General features: G+C 39.1%; 1 protein-coding gene across 6 annotated transcripts in view; it reads left to right on the top strand.

Moving 5' to 3' along the window:
• The window catches only part of CDC42BPB (CDC42 binding protein kinase beta), a 91,065-nt gene that overhangs the window by 10,157 nt on the left and 57,772 nt on the right, over positions 1-23,136 (top strand). For all 6 annotated transcript variants that reach the window (XM_059473632.1, XM_059473631.1, XM_059473630.1 and 3 more), the window contains exon 2: positions 18,270-18,361. In XM_059473632.1, the coding sequence (XP_059329615.1) occupies positions 18,270-18,361 (92 nt within the window). The remainder of the gene's footprint in view (positions 1-18,269; positions 18,362-23,136) is intronic.

Below are 23,136 nucleotides of genomic sequence, written 5' to 3'. Positions count from 1 at the left end.
GGAGGCTGTATCAGAGCCACAGATTGTCTTTATCTTCCCCTAGAAGTATTAACTGGTTATTAAGGCAACTGAACTCTGGTTATCAGGGTGTGTTTACTACTGTGGGCCAGCAGGATTTACTGGATTGGATGTAGGGCTGTACTGGGCAGGCTTGACCCTGGCAGGCATGACCTAGTCAGGTTTACATCTGTGGCTAGAAATAATCAATCCTTGTGCATCTTGAAGTTGACCCTGATGTGAATTGTGAAGATAAAAGCCCTAACATTTTGTGAAGGAGGGAAGTGGGAGATTTTTAATTAAGAAAATTAGAAGCTATTTGGGAAGAAGCTTTTACTGCCCTTAGGAAAGGGCTTTGCAGTAATTTTCATCCGTGTTGAAGGTATGCATGTGTTTGAATGGCTCAGACCAGGAGAAGTTGCCCTGGTTTATCCTGACAGAACCAAAGCTGTATGTAGGTTATCTAGGTATAGACTTCCTGTTCTTGTGGGTAGTGTTAAACTTCATAAAGATTGTGTTTAATGTTTCAGGCATGTTTTGAGGGTGGGGATAGCAGATACTACATTCCATCCTCTACCTTTTGTATATAGCATTATACTTCCCTCACACTGTGAAACATGACAAAATTCAGCACGACAAATGCAAAGTCTTGCTATGTGCAGCTGTAAAAGTTGGGGAATGACCATCTAGACAGCAGCCTTTCAAAAAAGGGTTTGTGGATCCTGGTAAACATTAGTTGAAAAAGTCAGTGGTGCATCATTGTAGAAATGGAAGCTGCCTGTGTACAGGACTGCATCTGGAGAGTGTCGCCAGCAGGCTGAGGGAAGTGGTTGTTATTCTCTTTACACCACTCTTCCAAGGCCACTTCTCTTGTACTGTGTCTAGTTCAGGGCTTCCCAGTACAGAAGAACCACTGGGAAGCTGAAGTGAGTCTAGGAATAAAGCACTGATGTAGCTCAGGGCCTAAAGAACGTGAAATGCAGCAAAAGCCTGGGATGCCTGGAGAAGGGAAATCTCATTGTTACCTTCCACTGCCACACGTGTGGTTAGGGAGAACAGAGAGGCAGGTGCTTCCTGGGTGCACTGCCAAGAAGGACCAACAGTGGACACAGGCTATGGCAAGGAGGATTCTGACTCTTTGTGAGAGAAAAATAAAACTGCTCCTCATGAGGATGGTCTTGCAATGGAAGAGTCACCCAGAAAGATGAAAGGCTCTTTATCCTGGCAACAAACCTCAGCTGGACAAGCCCTTTGTCACCTGATTGAACTTTGATGTTATCTCAGCTTTGAGTAATTTGGGTGGATTCTGATTTCCAGAAGTCCCTTCCAACCTAAGTTTACTCTGAGGTTCAGTATATTTTTTTTTGAGTTAACAAATGTATTTAACATCATGGCTGCTCTAATAGTAAATAGTTGTTCTTCATACTTCCCAGAATGAAAAGCACTAAGTGAAATAGCATCTTCTTCTTGCTGTAGATAAAGTAACTAACACAACTTGTTTTTTTGATAGTCTCAGGTGGTCACCTTGGTTGGCTGGCATTTTACTACAGTCTGAACATAAGTATTGACAAGCTTTTAACTAGGCTTGTTAAATGAAGGGAAACTAAATTTTGTTCATGTTTTTCTTCCATGTATTTAAAGAAAGCACCAGTTTCCTTGTTCCTGGCAGTGAATTTGCCAGAACAGGTTTTAAGAACTTTGAACCTATATTTTATGTTTAGTGCTGTCTCTCAAGTGTGGTTTCCTTATGTCTAGTTAGCCTTGATAGCACTTGGATATTTTAAAGCATTCCTCTGTGGAGCTGTCAGAAGAGCCTGCCCTCCCTGCATGACTGTGAGCCTGAATCATCCTTTATGAAAAGTACAGGTTTAGTTGTTGTACTAGATATGTTCTCATATCACAAAGGATCTCTATCTAGTAGGGCTCCTAATATGCTTATATCTGACACTACAAGGAGTCTGGCTAAGCAGTTGCTAACAACAGGGTGAAACAAATGTTCCTCATAAGAAGATGTAATGGGAGGTACCAGCTGGGTTTTTTTGTTTTCTCTGTAAACTGAGAACTCATATGACTTACATGAAGTTGGACTTGCAACATGGTTTTAGTGCTGATATTCTTGATTGATGATAGTAGACTCAGCTAACCAAAATGCACAACAAATTCAGTGTTTCAAAATCATATTGGTATATGGAAGTGCTATCAGTAATGAGGATAACATTATTATATGTACACATGGGACAAAACCTAAGAAATGAATCCTTTAGTGCTGTTTTGTACTTAAAAGATATCAAAGTGGCACTTGACTTTCCATACAATGAATTTATATCTGTGTCTTTGAGTATTTTGCTTACAGCAAAACCCTTGCAAAATAATAACATTCTTCAAAATTCCTACATTCCTAAATGCCTGGAAGTCTGGTAGATACCCTTCTCAGAGAACATACATTGTCAGCTGTGTCATGAAGGCATTCATTGAGAGCTCTATATAATGTAATGGTCCACTGCCCTTCTGGGGCAAGGGCTGTGTCTGTCTGTGTCTGAGCAGTTTATAATGTGTGTTCATTTTTCAGAAGAAACTTTTCTCACAGTGTTGTGTAGTTGTTTCAGATGCTCTGGTGTTTGCACACTGTGGAGGTACCTTAGAGGAAAAAGAAGACAGTGAAATAATGGCAGTAACTTCTTTTGTGGACTGAGTCTTGCTGCTTAAAACTACTGAGAAAACCATTCTCCACCTCTTATGCCCAAATTTCCTCTTTCATTTAATTGTTCAGACTCATCACTTTTCATTTCTTACTCATTCTATACTCTCTTATTTAGAGAAGGCACTTTGAAGTGATGTCTTCAAAACAGCAGTGCACACTTTGCACACATGGCAGCAGTGATCTTTTGTGTCACTGGCTGTAATATGTCATTGTGCACATTGGTAATGATAGCTCTTTCTTCAAGGATATGCTTGATAACTGCAGAATAAATAATCCAGACCTCACTGGAAGATGTGCTCCAGTAATTCACCTTCAGAGCTCTGTGGGTGACAGCTGGTGAAAGATAATGGATTATCTTTCTGCAGGAGGAAAGCATGGGCAAGACCTACTTCTTACATCAATCTCCTTGCCCTCATCTCTTCCTCCCCCCTCATGTCCCATATAACACTTAAGAATCTGTCCTCTCCATTTTCTGAGGGACTTGGGTGGAGATTGCTTGTTATCACTTTTGTGTTCAAAAATTTTGAAAAAAAAATATTGGCAAGGAAATAAATTTAGCTGTGCATAACAATTCCTGGAAGAGGAAATCAACATTGTCTGTTTGTAATCTTTTAACACATATCCAGAAATAGATTTTTGGAGAGTCACAGTATTTGTTTTAAAATTTATAATATTGGAATAAAAAATAAGCAGATCTGTGAATTAGAAAGGAGTGGAAAAAACATTATTTAAAGTCCAGAATATTGGTCAATATACTACAAACATTAGTCAAGCCAGATGTCTTTACCTGTTGCTTCTGGAAGTTCATGTACTTTAAAGTAAACTTTAGGTTGAGATTTTTTTTTACTAAAATGTCTGTTAAGAAAAACTTTGAAGGAGAGATGGAATTGATGATACTCAATGAAAAACTTCTCACGTGAGATAACAAAGATTCTTATTAGACTTGGGGTTTTGAGTTGTTCAAGTATGTTCACATAAGAAAGGTGAGATTCCAAAGTGACTTCTGAAAAATGCATTCCTTAAAGAATGGCTCTTCAGAAGAGTAATTCCTTAAATTTTGATTTAATGTAATATAGTTGTAAGTGCTCTTGTTTTCTTTCCTTCCTTTAAAGTACAGCTGAATAGTCAGTCAGGAGTGAGTTTTTGCCAACAACTGCATAAGCTGCTCTGCTATTGTAAAATTTTTTTAAACAATTAGGAACATTTCTGTTCCTGTGTAAGAGTAATGACTGGTGCAGTCTGAGCATAGTAACAGACATGGTGACAAAGTGACCCTTGCTGCTCATGCAGATAATGCAGTGCAGTAGTTTAACACATGACTGTTCCTTCTTTTTTATCATGACTGAAACTTGTTTTGAAAGATTTTATGGACCTAGGTTTTTGTTGGTTTGTCTTTGTTTTTTTAATGATGATTTTGTGGTCTTGTTTTAAAATTCAAATTATAAAGGAAACAAGAGTTAAACATCAAGAAATAATTTAAAAAGTGAAATTTTGGGGCTGTTGAAGTATAAACAGTAGGACAGTTGCTACAAGTATAGTCTTCAAGGTTTTTAACTCCTGTCCAGACAATTTGATGAAAAAAAATGCAACTTTTATAAGCAGTCATCTTTCCCCCAGTGCTGTAGGGTATTTGTGTCCTGCAGTCCATTGCCATAGACCTGCACTGTGTGTGTACCTGCTCTTCAGAACCAGAGTGCAGCTGTATGTTAAAGCCATGAAACTACCAAGAGATTTCTGATAAATGTCATGTCCTTGCTTGATTCACAGTGGCAGTCCAAAGATGGAATAATGTATTACTGAGAACATTTTTCATGAGACTGAAAAAAAAAAGCCCTAAGTGACGTATATATTGAGTATCTTATGTAAAGAAAAAAAAATAAATAGCTCTCCCAGACTTTTACATGAGAGAATTGCAAAGAAGCTTGTGGAAGAAAAGGATTACATAGCCTCAGCTCCACAATACTCATATCAAAAATGAACCTACCTTGTCTGAACTACAGTGTCAATGATGAAGAGTTTGACAGTCTTTATAAGATTGTGGTTTGGGACTGAATGTGCTTTTAAAGTGAGTTGATGCAAGTGGAAAATATTACTGAAGAGCTAAAACAATAATGAAATGGGTAAGGTACCCAAGGTTTACTTAGATGACACTGGAGACAAATTAGTAAAGGAAAATATTAAATTCTATAAGGAAAAAGAAAAAGGAATGGGGTATAACTAAAATGATGTGTAAGAAAGTAGAAGGGCAACGATTTGGCTCTTATCTGTGTAAATATTGGCACAATGTCTGTAGTAGTTTGCAGTTGCATTGAAGTAGATTAAACCATTTTGTAGATTGACTAAAATTCCTTGGTTTTCTGTTTGTGGTCACTTCTTCTGCTTGTGGTCTCCTCAGAGGCTGAGTGCTACGTTGGAAGATTTCTGGAAAGAAGTTAATGCATCTTTACTGGTTCCTGCTCTGGAAATGGGAACTTGTAAAAGCACATCTACACCAGTAGGGTTTTCAGCTGCATCTCTACTGGCATGCAGGTGCTCACCCTGGTGTTGCATAGGAGCTTCCAAATGTTTGGTTGTTATTTCTAAGTATGAGGAAAGAAAAAGGTTGGAAGCCAACAGAATGGAGCCTGAGGTATAGATGAAGATTTGAGATTGCCAGCCTACTACCAGCTTGTTCTGAATGTCTTAGTACTTGATTTTCTGTTTTGAAATCAACACACCTGCCTAGGTGGACTATAAATGAGGAAGAAAAAAAAGGAATTCTCTGCTCAAATGTGTGGAAATAAATCTTAAAGCCAAAGGATCATGGATGTAGTGTTTATTAAACATAAATGGCATGTGGATAATGTTACACCTTAAGGAGGCATGTACAAAACTGAAAACATATGTTTAAAACAACAAGCTTAAAAGCAGAATGTTTTAAGATACTGCACCTGATATAAAAACTTTCTGGGATGTTCCTCACTTGATATGCCTATCTTGAAAAGCTGAGGAACAAGACATAGAGGTGAGATGTGGTCTTTGCAATTGTGAGTGCAGTGATTAAACAGGTTTTTGTTCCCTACCAGCTTTAGGAATATATAAGAAACAGGGAAGCAGCTAGAGCCCAGGGATCTTGGCCTGCTGCTGATCATGTGTGCAGTAACAGGAGGTATGATCTGGAGTGGAATTGAGGATATAAGATTCCAGGAGCCTACAAGAGGTTTGGGAATGCCTAGAAGCATGTCCATTAAACAGCAAGTCATGTGAACTGGCAGTCTGTTGAGAGCTTTCCTAGAATCATGATCCAGAAGGCTGGATTTAAGAATTTCTGAAAGATACCATGGTGAAGATGTTAAGAAAAGATGGGCTATAAATACTAAACAAAACCAAAACTGTTCTTTGATACACAAAATACTGTGCTAAGGGGAAAGAGCTTATTCAGTTTACTGTACATAAATTACCAAAAATTTGGATAGGAAAGCATGATAAAAATACAGAATGAGGGGGAGAGAAGAAGGAAGAACTTCATCCTGCCTGTACTAGAGAAAGCTGAATTTATAATGCTTGGAGAGTTGGAAATGTCTCTAGGAAGAGGCTTGGGGTTCTATTTTTAGTTTCTTGTTCCTTATGCTTTGCATACACATGTGATGTTAAAGCTCTTTAGTCATGTTCTAATTCAGTTAAATTTTAAAAATTCACTCTTAACTGTTCCAAGATTTGCTTCCCCTAACAATGACTTTTTGATTTGAAGAAGAGTTTAAAAATTTGAACCTGTATCAACTGTCCTATGTCTAAAATTCTAGATTATCATTTATCCAGAATGTTTTGTTTCATGGATATTCACTGTGTGTTAAAAAATCAAACCCTGTTTTAAATGCATTTTTTAAAAATTTATTTAATAGCAGATGTAATGGTCCTGGGCAATTTGAAACTTCAGAATAATTAGCTGATGCTAGCAAGCTAATAACTGATAGCTGGAAAATGGGCAGTATTCTAAAACAGAATTCTGCAGGCTTCTTGGTTTATTTAATTGGTAATTAAATTTATTTTTTTTTAAGCCATAAGCTGTTAAAATCTGTATTGCTAATGATCTGTTATCATACAGTTTGACTCCATTTTTTGAAAGCTCCTTCTAAAGCCAGGGGTAGGATTTTTTCAACTTTCCAGATCCTCCCCACGCTTAGTTAAAATTTAGACTTTTCTTATCCATTTAAAATTTTAACTGTGTTATGTGGAAAGCCTGGGAATATATATAGACAAATTTTAAAATATGCTGAGGCGGTGTCAGACATTAAGGAAAAGTTGCACAGTGAAATTAGAAGCATGTTACCTTATCTGGGTGATGTTTTTATCACGCATTGGAAGGCTGAGAGATGTGTTTCTCTTTCCTTTCGACTTTTTTTCCGTCCTGAGCAAGTAATTTGTCAAGAAACATCCTGATGTGCCCTCTAGAGATGTGCTTACCTTCTGAGTACCCCAAACCCCAGTGATTTTTCACAGCTGCAGGCACCTGGCCATGCTCCTGATGCCCTGCTTGCCCTGAGTTTTGTGGGTAGTGACCTTTGGCACTTGAAGTCAGTGAAAATATAACAGTGCTGCTGTGAAAATAGTGCTGCTGTGAGTGGCCTTCTTGCTTGTTGCTAGCTGGTGGTATGGGAATAAGTAGTGCAGGACAGAATAGCTTTGGCTATACATTCCTGGTCTAGAGGGGGAAGTGAACAAGAGTTATAAATCCTGAGAGTATTTATAATAATAAAGAAGCCACTCTGAGCTGTCCAGTATAATATGTAGCAAATCCTAGCATGGGACTTGTTAGTGTTCTCTGCAGATTTAAAGACAGTTCTTCTCCTCTGTGCTTCTGAGTAGCTTGAGCTACTCCAGAGATTCTTGTACCTGGTTACAGTAATTGCTTGTCGCATGTCTTTGTGGCCTTTTCCTACGGCTAAGATCTGACTTTCAGTGACCTTTTAATTAGATCTCAAGCTCCAGGCGAGTTTTGAAACAGGGTGAGTAATGTCTGAGAAAATGTCCTCCTGCCCGCTGCCATTTAGAAGGAAGTGAAGAGAAAGATGTGCCACACCTGTTCTTAAAGTAGCTGTTGCTACCTGAACTCTTAAAATTGAAAACAGCTCAGGGTAAAACAAAGTCAGGTGCAGTTCTGTAGCACTGTAAGCTCACCTAATTGTCCCATCTCCTTAGCCTTGCATTTCCTAGTTGATGGTGTTGATCTGGTTGGGAACTGAAGTGTCAGGCAAGAGGTAATTGTCATTTGGCTGTGCTTCCTTACCCAGCTTTCCGTGGGGCTCTCTGTGAGCAGCAGGGCAGTGCAGCTCTGCCACAGCTGGACATGCTGTGGGCAGCTCATCACAGCCCGGGCCCTGAGGACAGCAGCTTCAGAAGAAACGCTCCACTCCGTCACCCTCCGTGCTTCTGCTGGCACAGCAGCCTCTCCCGACCCTTGATGATTCAATTTCCTTAACCACAGGGTGATAGATGTGTTATGTGTCCTGGTAGCTTGGGTTCCTGCTGGTTTAGTGAGCAGAATCAGGTCAGTGAGGTGAGGCCAGCTGGGTTTGTTGGAGCTGATGGGAGAGAGCAGATCCATGGAACTGCTGCTCTGGTCACAGCGATCCACTAAGTTGAACTGCTTGTGTCATTGAACTGCTTTATGCTTTACTCTAAATTTATAAGCAGAGAAAAGGGATGCATCATAAGGTGAATTTCACTCCTGTTACTGTAAGTGCATTTGTGTAGGGTGCTTTGGCAAGAAGAATTTACTGGAAACCTCTAAGCTCTATAAATAAAGGAGGTGGCATGTGGTAAATACAACACCAGTGTAAAGTGTAAATTGTTCTATTACATAATGCACATATTGTGTTTATAGTAACTTGAGAGGAAAAGTTTGTGTATATCTGGAGAAAAAAATCCCATGCATTTACACTAAGTGATTGATAAAACAGCTATACTGCTTTCCTGTTAAGTTTTACTTCTCAATAAAGCATGCAGTCAGAACTCTCCTCATACATTGATGATGTAAGTGGTGGCTTAATTAATGTAAGTGTATGTATGCTTATATCAGCACAATGTGGTCATCAGATTGGAATTGTTTTATTTCTTAGGATGTGCAAGAGGTGCTGGGTCTGATGCAATGTAGTTTCATCCTATGTTATTGAAATTTGGGTGAGCTCAAATTTGAGATTTTCTTAATCTCTTCTTTGAAACCATCTGAAAAATACATTTTTTTTTCTGAGCAGTTGTAATTCTCAGGCAATTCTACAAAAATTTTCTAACTATGCTGTTGAGATTGTTCATCATGCAGTAAAATAAGTGGATTTTAGCAATATTTACAGTGTTGTTATGGAATAAAAAGAAATGGAATCATTGAAATTTTACTGTTTGGAACTAGTGATTCATGTAAACCCCCTGAAACAACTTTTCCATTACTGATGTGCTTCACTATCTGATTGCCCTTTGCTGTGGCTTAAATGGCCTCTCCAACACCTGCAAAATCTGGCCCTGAACTACAGAAAAACTGAGGCACAAATAAAGCTAAATTAAACAGATACTGCATTCTGTGGTGTTTCTTACAAAGTTTACCATGTGTTTTGAGAAGCCTGTCCTAATGTGGTGCAGGCTGTGGTACAGCCACTTCCATGGTTGCTGTGCTCCACACCACATTCACCTCAGTTCTGAAAGCCATTGTGCCCTTCTGCAGCCTCACCCTGCTCCCTGCCCTGGGCTGGGGCTCCAGGTCACAGCTCTGTGGGAGTCCCATTGGGTGAACGGTGTGCTGGGAGGGGGTGGAATGGGATAAACAAACTAGCTTTTGCCTGGAAAAGTTCCTTGTCTGACAGCACGTGAAGGCTGATGGATCCAAACAATGGGCTGGAGCATGGTGAGAAGGAGCAAGGAGGAGCTCCTTCAGGAGTAGAATGAATTTCCTGGATTGAAGTTGTCATGTAACTCCTTATTCAGTTGTCTCAAATGTCTGTGATGTCAGACAGTCCCAAGGAAAATCTGTATGTGGCTTGATGTACGTATGTCTTCCATGCTGGGTACTATCATCTCAAGGAAGATAAAAGGACTGAAGATGAAGCTTATGAAGGCATTGGATATCGACACTTATATAAAAGCAGAAAAGTTGCTTTATTGTGGAAAAGTAATCTTTTCTTTGCAGATTTTTAGCAAGACTTAAGAGGAAGGAAAGTACCATCTTTGAAAACCTTGCAAAATTTGAGTAGAAGCAAGATCCATTTGTTTTGGTTTCTGCAGAAAATGCCAGCTTGCAGATATTGTTGGACTTCTGCTCAGTATTTTAGTCTAAGTGATGGTTCTAAGGCTGAAGAGGCTGATGGACCATCAGAGAACCCATGGCTGGTATGTAGTCTGATGAAAGAGCTGGGAATCTTAGGGAAAACCTTAGGAAAAGGTTAGAGAAGCATGGCTTTTCCTGTCCCAAACAAATGTGACAAGTTGGAAAGAATATGAAAAACTGGACTACCAAGTGCAGTCAGGAGCACTGTTTCTCTAAAGGCTTTCTTCATTCTCCCATGAGAGTCAGGCTAGAATTTATTCTCAAATTGCTGGGTGTTTGCTGAAATGCCTTTATGAGTACTTATAAAGGTGCCGTTCTTCTTGTCTAGTCTCTCTTCCTGCTTAAAAAAGTGTATGTCCTGACAGTGGTATCCTGAAATATTACATTTTGTGAAGCTTCACCGGGTTTGTGTGCACAGTAATTCACTTTGGGCTTTCACAAAGTCATTGCTGCTTACAATCATATTCTTCTTCAACCTTAGTACCAACAGTTTCATCTTTCAAGATCAACTTCATAAAAAAATAAGACAAGCCCTGCTTGAATTTGTTCTAGAGATCAAGGAGTAACTCCCTAAATTCAGATCATTCTGTGACAGTACCATGCACAAAATGAGAAATTGAGCAGTGAGCTTCACCTCTGATATTGATGCAAGCATCCTCTCCTTGTACTTGCATCCCTTGTAGTACTAGCACACGCCATGGTCTGATTGGCATGTGGTTTTTATTTTACCTATTATTTTTCCTTTGGCAAAGAAAGGTCTTGCATATGTGTGAGTACAGCAGATAGTCATTTGGTGTGTTTCTTTGGATGTGTGAGCCAACCCTTACTTCCTCTCACCTGCTAGAACTCTGTTTCTGTTTAGTTCTCAAAGACACACAGTGGCCTTGGCAGGAGTTAAATTGTTTTGTCACTTGGACTACTGGAAACCATCTGTGTGTTCCTCAGTGCCTGTCTGTACAAACCTTGAGTATCATCCTTTCATTGTAAGCACAGAAAGCAGTGAATGGGCTGGGCAGGCAGATAGCCAGCTATGAAGTGTTTGTGGTAACATTCATCACTGAGCTGGCATATTGCTGCTGATTGAGTCCTTGTGTGGCACTTGCTTTTGGGGCTTGCCACACAAAAAGAATAACAGTGAACACAGATGATGTTTCGAGGTAAATGCCATGCTCTTCTGCTGGCAAATTTAGCAACACTAATAGGATCAACATCAGAACTACTACTTGATATTTTTCTTGAAAGCATTTCCCAATGCCATTAGCCTTTAGCTTGGTGATAAATGTTTCATGCAGTTATCACAGAGTAGTGTACAAATGCCAAATGCCAGAATCAGTTCTTCTGTAACTGATAAAGCTGGTTATGGAGCAAGATGCAGAAGCTACAAACACTCGGTTTATGCCTAAAATTAATGTTTTTATCCTTTTAAACTTTTGAGGGGTTTTGCATGTAATTATTGAATCCAAATATTACCAAATTCAGAGTTCTGTTAGTGTCAGCAGTACCTGATTGAAGGTGCTCAGATGCTCTTTTATGTTTGTCAAAAAACTTTCATAAAATGAATCAAAATCCATAACTGGCTGCAAATGGATACCTCTGTGCAACAGTTCTTCAGAAAGCTTGAAGGCTTTTTAAGCATTTATATACCAAATAAAGACTAACAGTTTGACATTTAACTTTATAATTGGTTTCCATCTTCTGTCTTGAAAAACCAAGAATACTCAGACATTCTTGCTATTGTGTTCATGTATGTGTTTCTACTGGCATTTTAGTAAATTTTAGTAAATGCCAGTGATACTGTTATAAGAGAACAGTGCCAGCCACTGTAAGACTGGCTGACTTTGTTCAGGGAATGAAGAGGATTTTGACAGTGTGTGGAGCAGTGTTGTAGCAACAGGCTGTTCTGCAAGGTCTGCAGGCCCTGTAAGAGGTATCCAGGTTGTCTTCTCTGGTTTTAAAGCCAGTGGAGTTTGTGTCATTGTGATAACCAAGAGTCTTGAACTGCATTGGTCCAGTGGATGTTGATGGGCAATGAAGGATTGGAACATTGGGCAAGAGGCAGAGTAACTGAAATGTGTGTATGTACTTTGTAAAAACAGGAGGGGAGGGCATGGCAGAAGCCAAAGGCCCAGCAGCAAATGTGTCAGAGAACACAGAATGTGTCACCTTGACATGTAAACAGCAGAACTTTGGTGAAATTTGTCTTCCTGTAGATTTGTATTTATCAACTTCACTGGGCTCAGTGGAATAACCACCTGCCCTTCCCACAGTATGAGCTTCTCTTTTCTGCTGCACACTTCCTTTATTCCCTCTTCTGTGCAGCATTGTCCCACTGTCCCTGCATGGCTGTGGCCAGTGAGGAATGTCTGCCTTGCACCTGGGTGTGTGCTGGCTGCCAGCTGAGCAGGTGCCTGCTTTATTCCTGCTGCTGCCTTTCCCTTGGCAGAAGTGATACCATGGGTGTCTCCTATTCGCTGCCATTTTAAAAATAAAACTTGTAGCAACTTTGTGTCTTTGGACAACTTCAGAGAAATTTGGTAAAGGGGGTATGAAGGGACTTTATTGGGATCAAAAGGTACTGGGAGAGAGGAATGGCTTCAGAATGCCCAACAGTGTGATCACTCATACCTTATTTCCTTAGGAAACCAGACTGAAAAAAAGCATTCACAGAGGTAGACAGTAAGAGGAAACAGGTCAGCACAGGAAAAGAGAAGCAAGGATCTATATTTGGAAAAATTAAAACTGGAGTCAGCATAGAATGGAAGAATAAAAAAAATTTGCATTTCTAAAATGCAGGGGAAATTTCACAATCTGATACAAGAGGATTGTACTTCTTTAAAACTCAAGTGTGGGTTGTAACAGGTATTTATCACCTTAGTAAGCAGGTTGAGGCTATCTGGGTGTGGGTATCTCCCAAGACATGTATACAAGCACTGACTTGTTAAACCTGCCAGCCTGCTGTTTTAGTAGCAATATCATAGGAGTGCTGTTTCTTTGAAAAGGGTGCACAAAGGGCACACAAGTTACTTGATTTCTAGAATATAAGTTGAGGGATGGCTGAGGGAAATGGTAAAATTTGCTGCTCATTTATGTTCTTCCTCCAAAGAAAACATCTTAAAATACTGGATCTGCCTGGTAGGAGTGTGGCTCCACTGACAGTTATCTGCGTCATTTTGTTTTTCCCTGACATTAATATTTTGCAATTCACATAGTTTCCTACCACAATGTTTTGTAGAGGGAATGAGGAGATAAAGGGAGCATGGTGGCAGATGAACTTGTGTCTGACCAGACAGTTTGGACATACCTTCAGGGTAGATCCACCTGAATGTTGTTATCATGTTATATAACGACTTAAACCCCAAATCACTTACAACATCAACTGTGAAACTGTCTGGTGTAGGCAGTCTGTTATATAAATAGGTTGTCCACAGAGCCCATGGAGTCTCCATCCTTGGAAGTTTTTGAAACCTGACCAGACAGAACCATGAGTAACCTGGTCTGAAATCAGTCTTGACTGTGATTTGGGCAGGAGATTGGATTAGAGACCAGCTAGTCCCTTTCAACATGAATTGTGAGTCCCTATTATTTTCTTTCCATGGTCACATTTGTTTAAAACTTGGAGCTGCCAGTGATACAAAACATCAGGTGTTCTTGAATATTTGGCAGCTTCAGCTAAGCGATTTTTGTGAATTTCTGGAAATTTGTACTGGCCAACAAAATTTGGATGAGTCCTCAAATAAGAATCCTGGGGTAACTCCACCACCGAAGCAGCAGGGATCATAATCCATTGGGTTGTCTTTTGCCCATTGCAGTGTAAGGGTGTTAGTTTTTGTGATTCCAGATGGTAAATTATTGACATAAATCCAGTGATCCAGAGTATGAACAGAAAGCTGAAATTCAAAACATACCTTGACACTTCTCATTTTTAACCACATTGCAGGTGGGAAGAGTTGACCTGTTACTTTTTGAGGGTGATGTTGACAACACTGGCATCCTTCCCTGACCTGCTTTCAGAAATGAGAGGAAATGTGACATATGAGGCCAGCATGCACCCATTCCTGGGTTAGCAGTGCAGAGAGCCCAGTCTGCTGTGTCAGATCATCTCTGCTGGCATTTCCTGCAGCTTTCAGTCATTCTGAAACTGCCTCCAAGTATTTTCTATTAGGTGGCATAATACACTCTGACTGCAGTGTAGATGCACCAGCTCTCAAACCTATATCACAAACCTATTTACCTGTGAGTAAAACATTTAAATTATATTTTCAACTTATTAAAATTTATATTTTCTTTTTGTGTAAACAAAACATCCATCTATCAGTTGAAGAGGAGAATATGATCAGAATAGAATTGGTGTGTGGAGAATTATGTCTTTCACATGTACCCTGGTTTTCAATGAGGAAATAAATGCTGGCATTTCACTTCTCATTATGAATCAAAACATCAACTGTTACTGTTTTGTATTATTTTCTTCAGAGCATACATTACTTGGCTTCTGAAAATTGGTTGTTTGGGTTTGGTTTTTTTCCTTGCCTGGCGTTACAGAAAACACCCTTCTTCCAAACAACATCAAGTACAATAATGCAAAATCAGCTTGAGAGAAAAGGCAATGGTGCATACAAAGATACTGCTCATGGAATTTCTATCCCAAATTCTTCTTACATCCTCACAGTCATGAATAAACAAACTCTTACAATTACTTGCAGCTAATGTTACCCTGACAACAGTGTGTATATATAACAAAATTCAGTAATCACTGCCAACAAAACCCCCAGTACAGCTAATGCTTGTATTTGCCAGGATGAAATATTTTCATTAAGGATTAAATCAGCTCCAGATCATAAGTTCTGCCTTCAGTATTAGGATCAAAAGTAATTATTCATTCCAGTATATGGAGATAAGTTTGGTTTGAGTTCCCTGTTTATCAAATAGTGGTATGTAAAGGGAGAAGCTGTATCTCTCTTTACCAGTTAGGTAGTGATAAATCACTTGGCATTGTTCTGGCAAGCACAGTCTGCCTCTGGTGCTTTTTGGTGCAAGTTTCTCCTCACTCAGTTTTGCCAGTTCTGTGCATGCTACTGATCAGCATATTTACAGTTGAGGAACAGCAGCCTCCTTTAACAACTGCAGGAATGCAAACTGGAAATATTTCTTTTATTTAACTTACTAAGAGATAGAAATTGTGGAATCCAGTACTTAAATGCAGCAGTTCACATCCTGGTGTAAACAGGATTCTACTTCAAATGCCAATAAAGGATATATCAGTTTAAATAAATTACTGGTCTCTTGCCTCCTGAGCTCTGATCTGTTCTGTAACTGCTCTTGTAGTCTCTGTGATCATTTGATTCTCTTGACACCCAGTTTTAGTTTCAAGTTAAATTTACTTTTAAGGAATCTTAGATTCTTGACAAAGACTCAGAATTTTTCCAGTTCAGGGGAAGTCCTGCCAAGTTTAAAATTTTTCTGTACATTCAAATGTTCGTGTTTAGTGCTTTCTAAGACAGAGACCACTGAAGCTGCAGTATTTCTGAACACCAGCACCTACTAAATACTAAAAGCAAACATTAGTTAAGTGCACTAATGGTTTGTAAAAGCAGTAGCTTCCTTCTTGGAGTGAATATTTATTTTAATTTACATATGTTAAACCAGTGATTTTATTAACCAGTGCTTCAGTTGACGAGTTGAGTTGAAAAAAGGAGGACCAACCTAGGACTCTTGTAGGACTCATTTTATCAAAAATGTTGGTCAAGAAAATATGGGCTGCTCATCCTTCCTTCTTCAAGAATACAATTTCTAGAAAGATGGCAATAATGCCCTTCCCTATTTCTTCTGTTTACTGAAACTTAAGTATATGCTCTGCTCAATACGTATTTATTAATACTAAAATACAAAACGAATCAAACTAACTTGCTCTTAAACAACTTTACACATTTCTAAACTGAATTCCAGTTTTAGTGGTGTGAAGTTTGATGCACTTCCAAGTGAGTGCACTTCCAAATTTCCAAGAAATTTGTACATGAAATAATAAAATATTTTGTCACCAGTCAGCAGAAATGTAAGATATAAGGGTTGGGGGAGTTTTTTGAGTGTAAGGACAGCTTGAACTTACTAGGTTTGTGTCTCCTGGCTTTGAAAGTTGCTTGTGATCAATTTACAGCAGCAGAGCTTTTAATACTTAAAGCAATTATTTTATTGCCCAGAGAAGTTGTGGATGCTCCATCCCTGGAAGCGTTCAAGGCCAGGTTGGATGGGACTCTGAACAACCTGGTCTTGTGGAAGGTGCTTGCCCATGGCAGAGGGATTTGGAACTAGATGATCTTAAAGGTCCCTTTCAACCCAAACCATTCTGTGATTCTCTAGTTTTGATATTCGGTTTACTTAGTAGAACTATTGCTAAAATTTGCTATTTATTTACAGCAAAAATTATTATTGGGCTAGTGTCCTCTAGAAATAAATACTAGATTTCATTTCCCCTTGAATTTTAGTAACAGAAGCTGTTCTGCAAAGTTAGTTCAATGACCAGCATTCTGTAAGCAAACCCTTAATAGGGGAACTTGCATGTTTGTTTCTTGTCTGCAGTTGTGTTTCCTCCATCTGTGCTCATTTGATGGGAAGGAGGTGGGAGAACCTTGCAAAACAGTTGATAATACCAGTGCTGACAGCTGTGTGCTGTGCTTGTACAGGTGTCTGACTGACTGGTACAGATCTCTAACTGGTTTGAGGTGGTGGTGCTGGGGAGCTTCAGTGGAAATTATTTTGGGTTTCAGGTCATAGCCTCAGTGACCTTGTGGTGAGGAAAGTGTGATTGGCATTTCTGCCCGGCTGAAATAGGGAGTCTAGCAGAAAATCTAGCAGTGTCTCATTCTTTAAATTTCATACTTTGGATAGACAAGAAACCCTCAGAGAAAGGGGTATTACTTCTGGAGGAAGCCTTTTCAGTAACACCCTCCTAAATAGAAAGCAGCAGCATGTCTGTTCTTCAGCACAGCTGTTTCTTCATTATTTTAGCAGTTAATGGTTTTTTGCTGAGAGGTTTTCAGGCATTTTTGGTTAGACTTCATAATGAAATTTTCAGTTTCCAGTTCAGACTCCTGTACCTCTGTGTGGTTGTAAGGTTTGATTTCTTTGTGTTAGCATTTGAAATACACCGTTAAGGTAGTGACCCCTCTTGCAGGAATTCTGTTTGGCTTATAACTTATTAGCTTAATCATAATGTAAGGTGAGGAAAAACAGGAGTCTGGGCTGAATTACAAGTAGTAGTTCTGTGATGTTTTATTCAGAAAAAATACACGTATTGGAAAACTTTGGTCTTTTTAGTCTAACAGTGTTTGTGATGAGGTGGAGAGCAGCAATCTTTGTGTGCTTAGTTTGAAGAGTGAACTGCTGCTGTGCTTGTGCAAACTCATCCTTGTGCAGTTTGCTTGCACTTACACCACTGGTTTTCATTATTGATCTGGTCTTCAGAGTAGTGACTTGTTACAAACATTCTACCTAAACAGTGATCCACAGCATGTCACTACTCTGAAGACCAGATCAATAATGAAATAAATGAAGTATTCTGAATGGGATCTGGAGAGGAGAAAACTGATGGATCTACAGGTATAGTGGAATTTATCCACCAAATATTTTGAGAAATGTGGGACCACCAGAACAAAATAAGTGTAAGTTAGTTAATCACTGGACATCTTTTTAGACTGCAGCCCTTCACTACTTGTCTGAGATCTGGTGAATGTTGCTTAGCAGAAAAGACAGTTCAAAGTAAAAACCTTAAATTAGCCAAAGATCTTGTGGGAAATGGTTTTGCTGCTGTTGAGTGGAGACAGCTATCTCTTGAGATTGGGTTGTTAAAGCCTTAGATGGTACTAGCTGAAATAAAAAGTAAAGCTGCACTCCACTTAGAAGAGAATTAATCTAGTGCCTGCAGGGTAGGACAGATTGTCCATAGGGTTTAGCAGTAATGAATGAGCTCTCCCTTTCACGTGGTCCTTCACTGATTCACAAAACCCTAAAGAAAGGGAGGGAAATCCTTCTGAAAGACCACTTTGCTCTATATTCTTACTAGCAGCAAGGCAGAAGCATTCATGCAATTGAACTTCTAAAAAAATTTAAATTGTTAATTAAATAGTGTAATTAGCTTTTTTTCCCCCTCTGTAGTTTTAATAAAAACTGAAAAACTGCTATTGCTCTGGGTGTGCAATGAATACTTTTGACCTCCAGTTTATGAGTTGGCTTGCGATGTTTCTCTTTGTAATTGACTTTTCTTTTTTCTTTTTTGTTAAACAGCAAAACCATTTACAAAGTTGGTAAAAGAAATGCAACTCCATCGAGATGACTTTGAAATTATAAAAGTGATCGGAAGAGGTGCATTTGGAGAGGTAAGAGATTTTAACTTTCAGTTGTAATATAAAGCTTTCCAGTTGTAATATAAAGCTTTCATCGTTTGTGCATCTGATTTCTTGTTACAGTTGACCTTAGGACAAAAGATTCACACAGATGTGCTAAAATACTCCCAAATGTGGGATATAGCTGGGTACCTAATGCAAGGTCCCTTTGAAGCAGGTTATTCAGTGTCCAGGTGTGCCATTTCTGTGACTGGCTTTCTGACTTCAGTGTAGCCAAGCAAGTGTCTCTTGGATGACTGAATGAGCAGGATGGTCCCACCTAGCAGCTGCACAGCTGAATTTGGGATCCTTTCTCCACTTGCCATATGTAGTGCTCACTGCTGCTCTAATTTAACACAGAGCTGGGCTGCTGCTATGGTAGGAGCGTGGAGGCTGCTCCACCCATCTGCCTGTCTCTGTAGCAATCTGGTAATGCAGAAAGACGCATTTGGCTGCCTCAAAGGCTGTTCCCTGTCATCTTTGAAGATCAAAGGCTGCTGGATCTGTTTTTTGGACAGCAAGTTGAATCATGCTGGGATGATAGGAACGCCTTGTGTTTTGAGGACTCGCCAGTCCCAGGACCCTGGACTGAAGCTTAACTTCTTAATATATTTGATGAAAGTCTCATCAATCACAGAAGCCTGGTAGGGCTTGCCACTGGCAAAAGCCTTCACAGACAGCAGGCATAGGATACCCAAGGCTTTGGGAGGACCTCAAAGACAACCTTTTCAGCATTTAAGAACGGGTAACTAAAGTCATAGCTGTCAGCAAAAAAGGTGATTAACTAGAGAATTTCTAGAAGTAAAAATCCCTTCTATTTCTTTCAGGAAACCTTTTTGAAGTAGTGCCACACAAAAGTGAAATGCAGAGACTGCCATTAGTGGCTGATTTCAGCCCATGAGCACTCAGCTGCACCTTCTGCTGCCAGTGGCTAAGGACAAGCTTCCTGATCCCCATGTCCTGTTGTCTCCACAGAGAGCAGGATTCTGCCATGCCAGGCATTCCTTCCAAGCCTGGTGTGCTCTGGACACCTCAAACTCTTTCATATAGGGTTTGAATGTGGGACAGGGTAGCAGAGGGCAACCAGAAACTTGGCTAGAGAAACACCAGGATCCTGCTTGACCTGAGTTCAGAAAACAACAAGGTTTCTGTGTGCATATGCACTTGGTAGTGGGTGTAGTAATGACTTTATATCCACATAATTTTAAGCTACTTCAGAAACTGCTTTTGAGAAAAGTGGACACCTAAGACAGAAATTAACGTTTCAAGAATATCTCTTCATGTGTACCATCATTTAATGATGCAGTAACATGTGGTTTACATGTAATCATCATGAACACAGCTGCTGAAGAAGTGGAGCATTTTAATAAAATGTCCAGATTAGCAATAATGTCTTGCCCTGTAAGACAAAAGTTCACTTTCTAGTGGATGTTGAACTTGATGAGTGCAATATTTGTTACAAAAAAGGAAGTGTTATCTGAAAGTAATGGAACTACTGCATGAAAATCACTTATTTCATTTGAGTGATTCACTTTAGTATTATTTGAACACAAATTTTAGAGGGAAAAAAAGTTACAGTAAAAAGTTTGTCAGGAAAAAGCAATAATAGGAAAAATATTGGTTAGTCTAAGGGAGGACTGAGAGCTACAAACTTAGTCCAGAAAAGAAGTCTAGGGAGGGAGGTTTATAAGTAGATAAAAGGCCTAAAGAATCAGGACAGTAGTGGGTACCTGTCTGTCTCTCTGTTGGGGTTTTGGTTCAAAGCAGTGGCACAGTTTTGAATGCCCCCACCTACTGCATGAGAATTTTACTCTCCATGAGCTGGGTTTCTTCTGGAGGAAACTAACCAGAACCTCCATTCCAGGTGTGCACCAAATGGCCTTTTGGATCCAAGGAGTGCATAAGAATCAATCACTGGGTTTGACTTTCCTAAGAGCTTCAAAGCATGTTTGGTCCAGGAAATCAGTGTAGATACAGTCAGAAACAAAATTCCTGAGCTGCATACAGTATAGATGGGAAGGCTCAGCACTGGATGCTTTGATGTTGTTCTGCTCTTGCTGTGCCAAATGACTTGCTGTAGTGGCTGTGACCACTGATATCTAAAGAATTTTAGATTAGCATTTTGGCAGTTTGTCTTTTGGCAGGATTAGAAAAGGTTTCTGGATCTTTTCAGAACTAGACTTGTGATTGCTTTGGCTATCAAGAATGGGAACCCTTTATAGTGACTTGCAGATGGAGTCAGTGTTGGGAATGCCTTCCCACAGTACAATATTCAAGGAGGGCTTGTTCTCCGTAGTGCTTGTTCTGTTCTTTTTCAAAAGATGCTCTTCTCTACTTGAAGAATTGACCAGCTGGAAATCTCAGTACAACAGCAGATGAAGTATTTATATGCATTTCAAGAGACTTGAGTTTATATTTGCTGAGATGACCTTTCTTAGCTTTGGATCAAAGTCTTAAGGTGCATGAAAGATACAAATGCTGAGTGGAAACTTGTGTTAATAGTGTTTGGAGTGCCAGAATCAACAATGTGTTTCATACTCTTACATTTGGAAAAGTATGGAACTTTACAAAAGCAATCCACACATCCCATCCCCCCCAGTGGAAATGAAATTTCACAGAAGTGAAATGAGAAGGTATCTTAATTTCATCCTTCTGTTGGAGCTGAGTGCTCACAGAGTCAGTGCTATCAGTTACCTGGCAATATCAAATCTTGTTCATCTCTTATCTAGAAAAGTTTTAATTTATAGTTGCAGCAGCTTGAAACTTTTGATCAGTTTAAATTATACAGGAATCATTGATTTTAAGTTCATTATACTTTAATCCCTCTTGTCACAGAATATTTTGTGCTTTTTGCTTATGAAAGAATCCTTTGACCCTTGCATATACCACACTGCTATAACTGCCAGATTTTATAGGCATTATAAAATAGTAATTATGTAAAAGTTGACATTCCATAATAAGAAAATGAAATGTAGGAAAGGAACTGATGGCATCTGACTTGTGTAAAACAACACTTGAGAAAGATGAATGGAGGAGTTGTGAGTAATTTTTCCATAATACTTTCATACATACATGAGAACTATGTTGGAAATTACTTGATGGGCTTTATGTGCTAAAAATACATTTTAAGAATACCTATAAAATATTTGTTTAAATATATAAAGAAATTATTCAGAATTAAACTAAACAGATTCCTGTCAGAATGAAGTAGTTTAATTTAAATACTGAACAGCTAAACAAGGTAGACATCAAAAAGGATGAAAATTAAATTCCATTCTTCTCAGTTTAGCTTCTTTGGATTTTTTTGGAGAGTGCCAGGGGCTTTATTCTTCCTAAAAAACTTTTGCATAAATCAGTAGCTTTGAAGAAATACAGTTCCAACAAAATAAAAGCATGATATTAGTTATTAGTCAGGATCAGTGGTCAGTTTTTGCCAGAAAAGATGCAAGCCAAGGAAGGAAACGTGGTATTTGACCAAAAAGAGGATTGAGAGCACATGGGAGCTTTTATCCCTGTGAACACAACTGCAAAATCAGTATCTAAGGCAGGTTGATATAATCACCAGAACACATCTGTACTAGCATGTCAGTACCTTTTTCTTTCTTTCTCCTTGCAGAACTCAGCTTGGTTTTTCACACTTTCTCCAGCAGTATGAGAACAAAACTCAATGCAAAACCACCTTAATGAAAGTTCTTGTAGCATGGCATGTCTGAGAAAGCAAGAGAAAAATGTTTCTTAAATTGTTATTATTGTGCTACGGGAGAAACAGCCTAGCTTAGAGCCTAGAAATTTCCTCTGTAGCCACCTGGACTTCTCCTTTCACATAAAGGAAGCCAGCCACTTTGCAATCAGGGAAAACTGAATGTCTGAATATTCCTTACAGCAGCATGTAGGGCTCTGACTCAGGAAGTCACTGGCTTGAAAATGTCGCTTATTTTTTCAGAAGTCTCATAGTTAGGAAGAAATAGTTAATTAGTTAGTTAAACTTATAACCGACTTCTAACTAAGTTTTTTGTAACATGTTTTATGTGTTTTTTGAGTGTATGACAGAATAGTTTATAATTTGAAATGCTAGAAGGAGGATAAAGTGCTCATGGTTCTTCCTCATCTCTAGGCTGTATTTGCCTGGGTATATACCCATACCCAGCTGGGTGGAGCATTTTCATGAGTGCCCCAGTGTTACTTTTAGTTTTTCATTTTCTGGGTCATACAGGCAGGTACCTCTTGTACATAGGGACAACCTTCACATGGAGCAAAACTAATAATAAGTGAAAAGCCCCCTGAAATAAATTCAGTAGTAAAATGGTTTTCTGTTATCTAAATTCTGGTTTCTATTAATTAAATGACTGCAGAAGGCTGTGTTTGTAGACAAGAAAGAGTATTTTGTGTAGCATGAAGTATTTTGCAAACTACACAGAAAATACACAAACTACACAAGAGTGAAAATCACTTTTGCAAACTACACAGAAGTGAAAATACAGTCTTTAGGAGATTTAAGGAATATCAGCATAGAATGCAAAACTCTTTCAGATTTTCAACCTTTAGAAAACCACACCAAAACAACAAAGAAACCAAAAAGCAGTCGAGCTGTGGTTTGAAGTTTGCCTGTGCCTGACTGTTCCTTTCATCTAGAAACACCATGGACCGTTATGTGAAATGAAAGGATGTCCTGAGGACCTGGCCTTGGTGGGATTGTGCTTCCTGGGAACCTCAGGCCAGCCTGAGAAGTGCTCTCTGTGTGCTTGGTGTTTGGCTGCACATGCCAAATG

This window comes from Ammospiza nelsoni, chromosome 6 (assembly GCF_027579445.1).
Source record: "Ammospiza nelsoni isolate bAmmNel1 chromosome 6, bAmmNel1.pri, whole genome shotgun sequence".
NCBI classification, from domain to species: Eukaryota; Metazoa; Chordata; class Aves; order Passeriformes; family Passerellidae; genus Ammospiza; species Ammospiza nelsoni.
The sequence above is the reverse complement of the archived record's forward strand: the minus strand, read 5'-3'. Positions and strand labels throughout refer to the sequence as shown.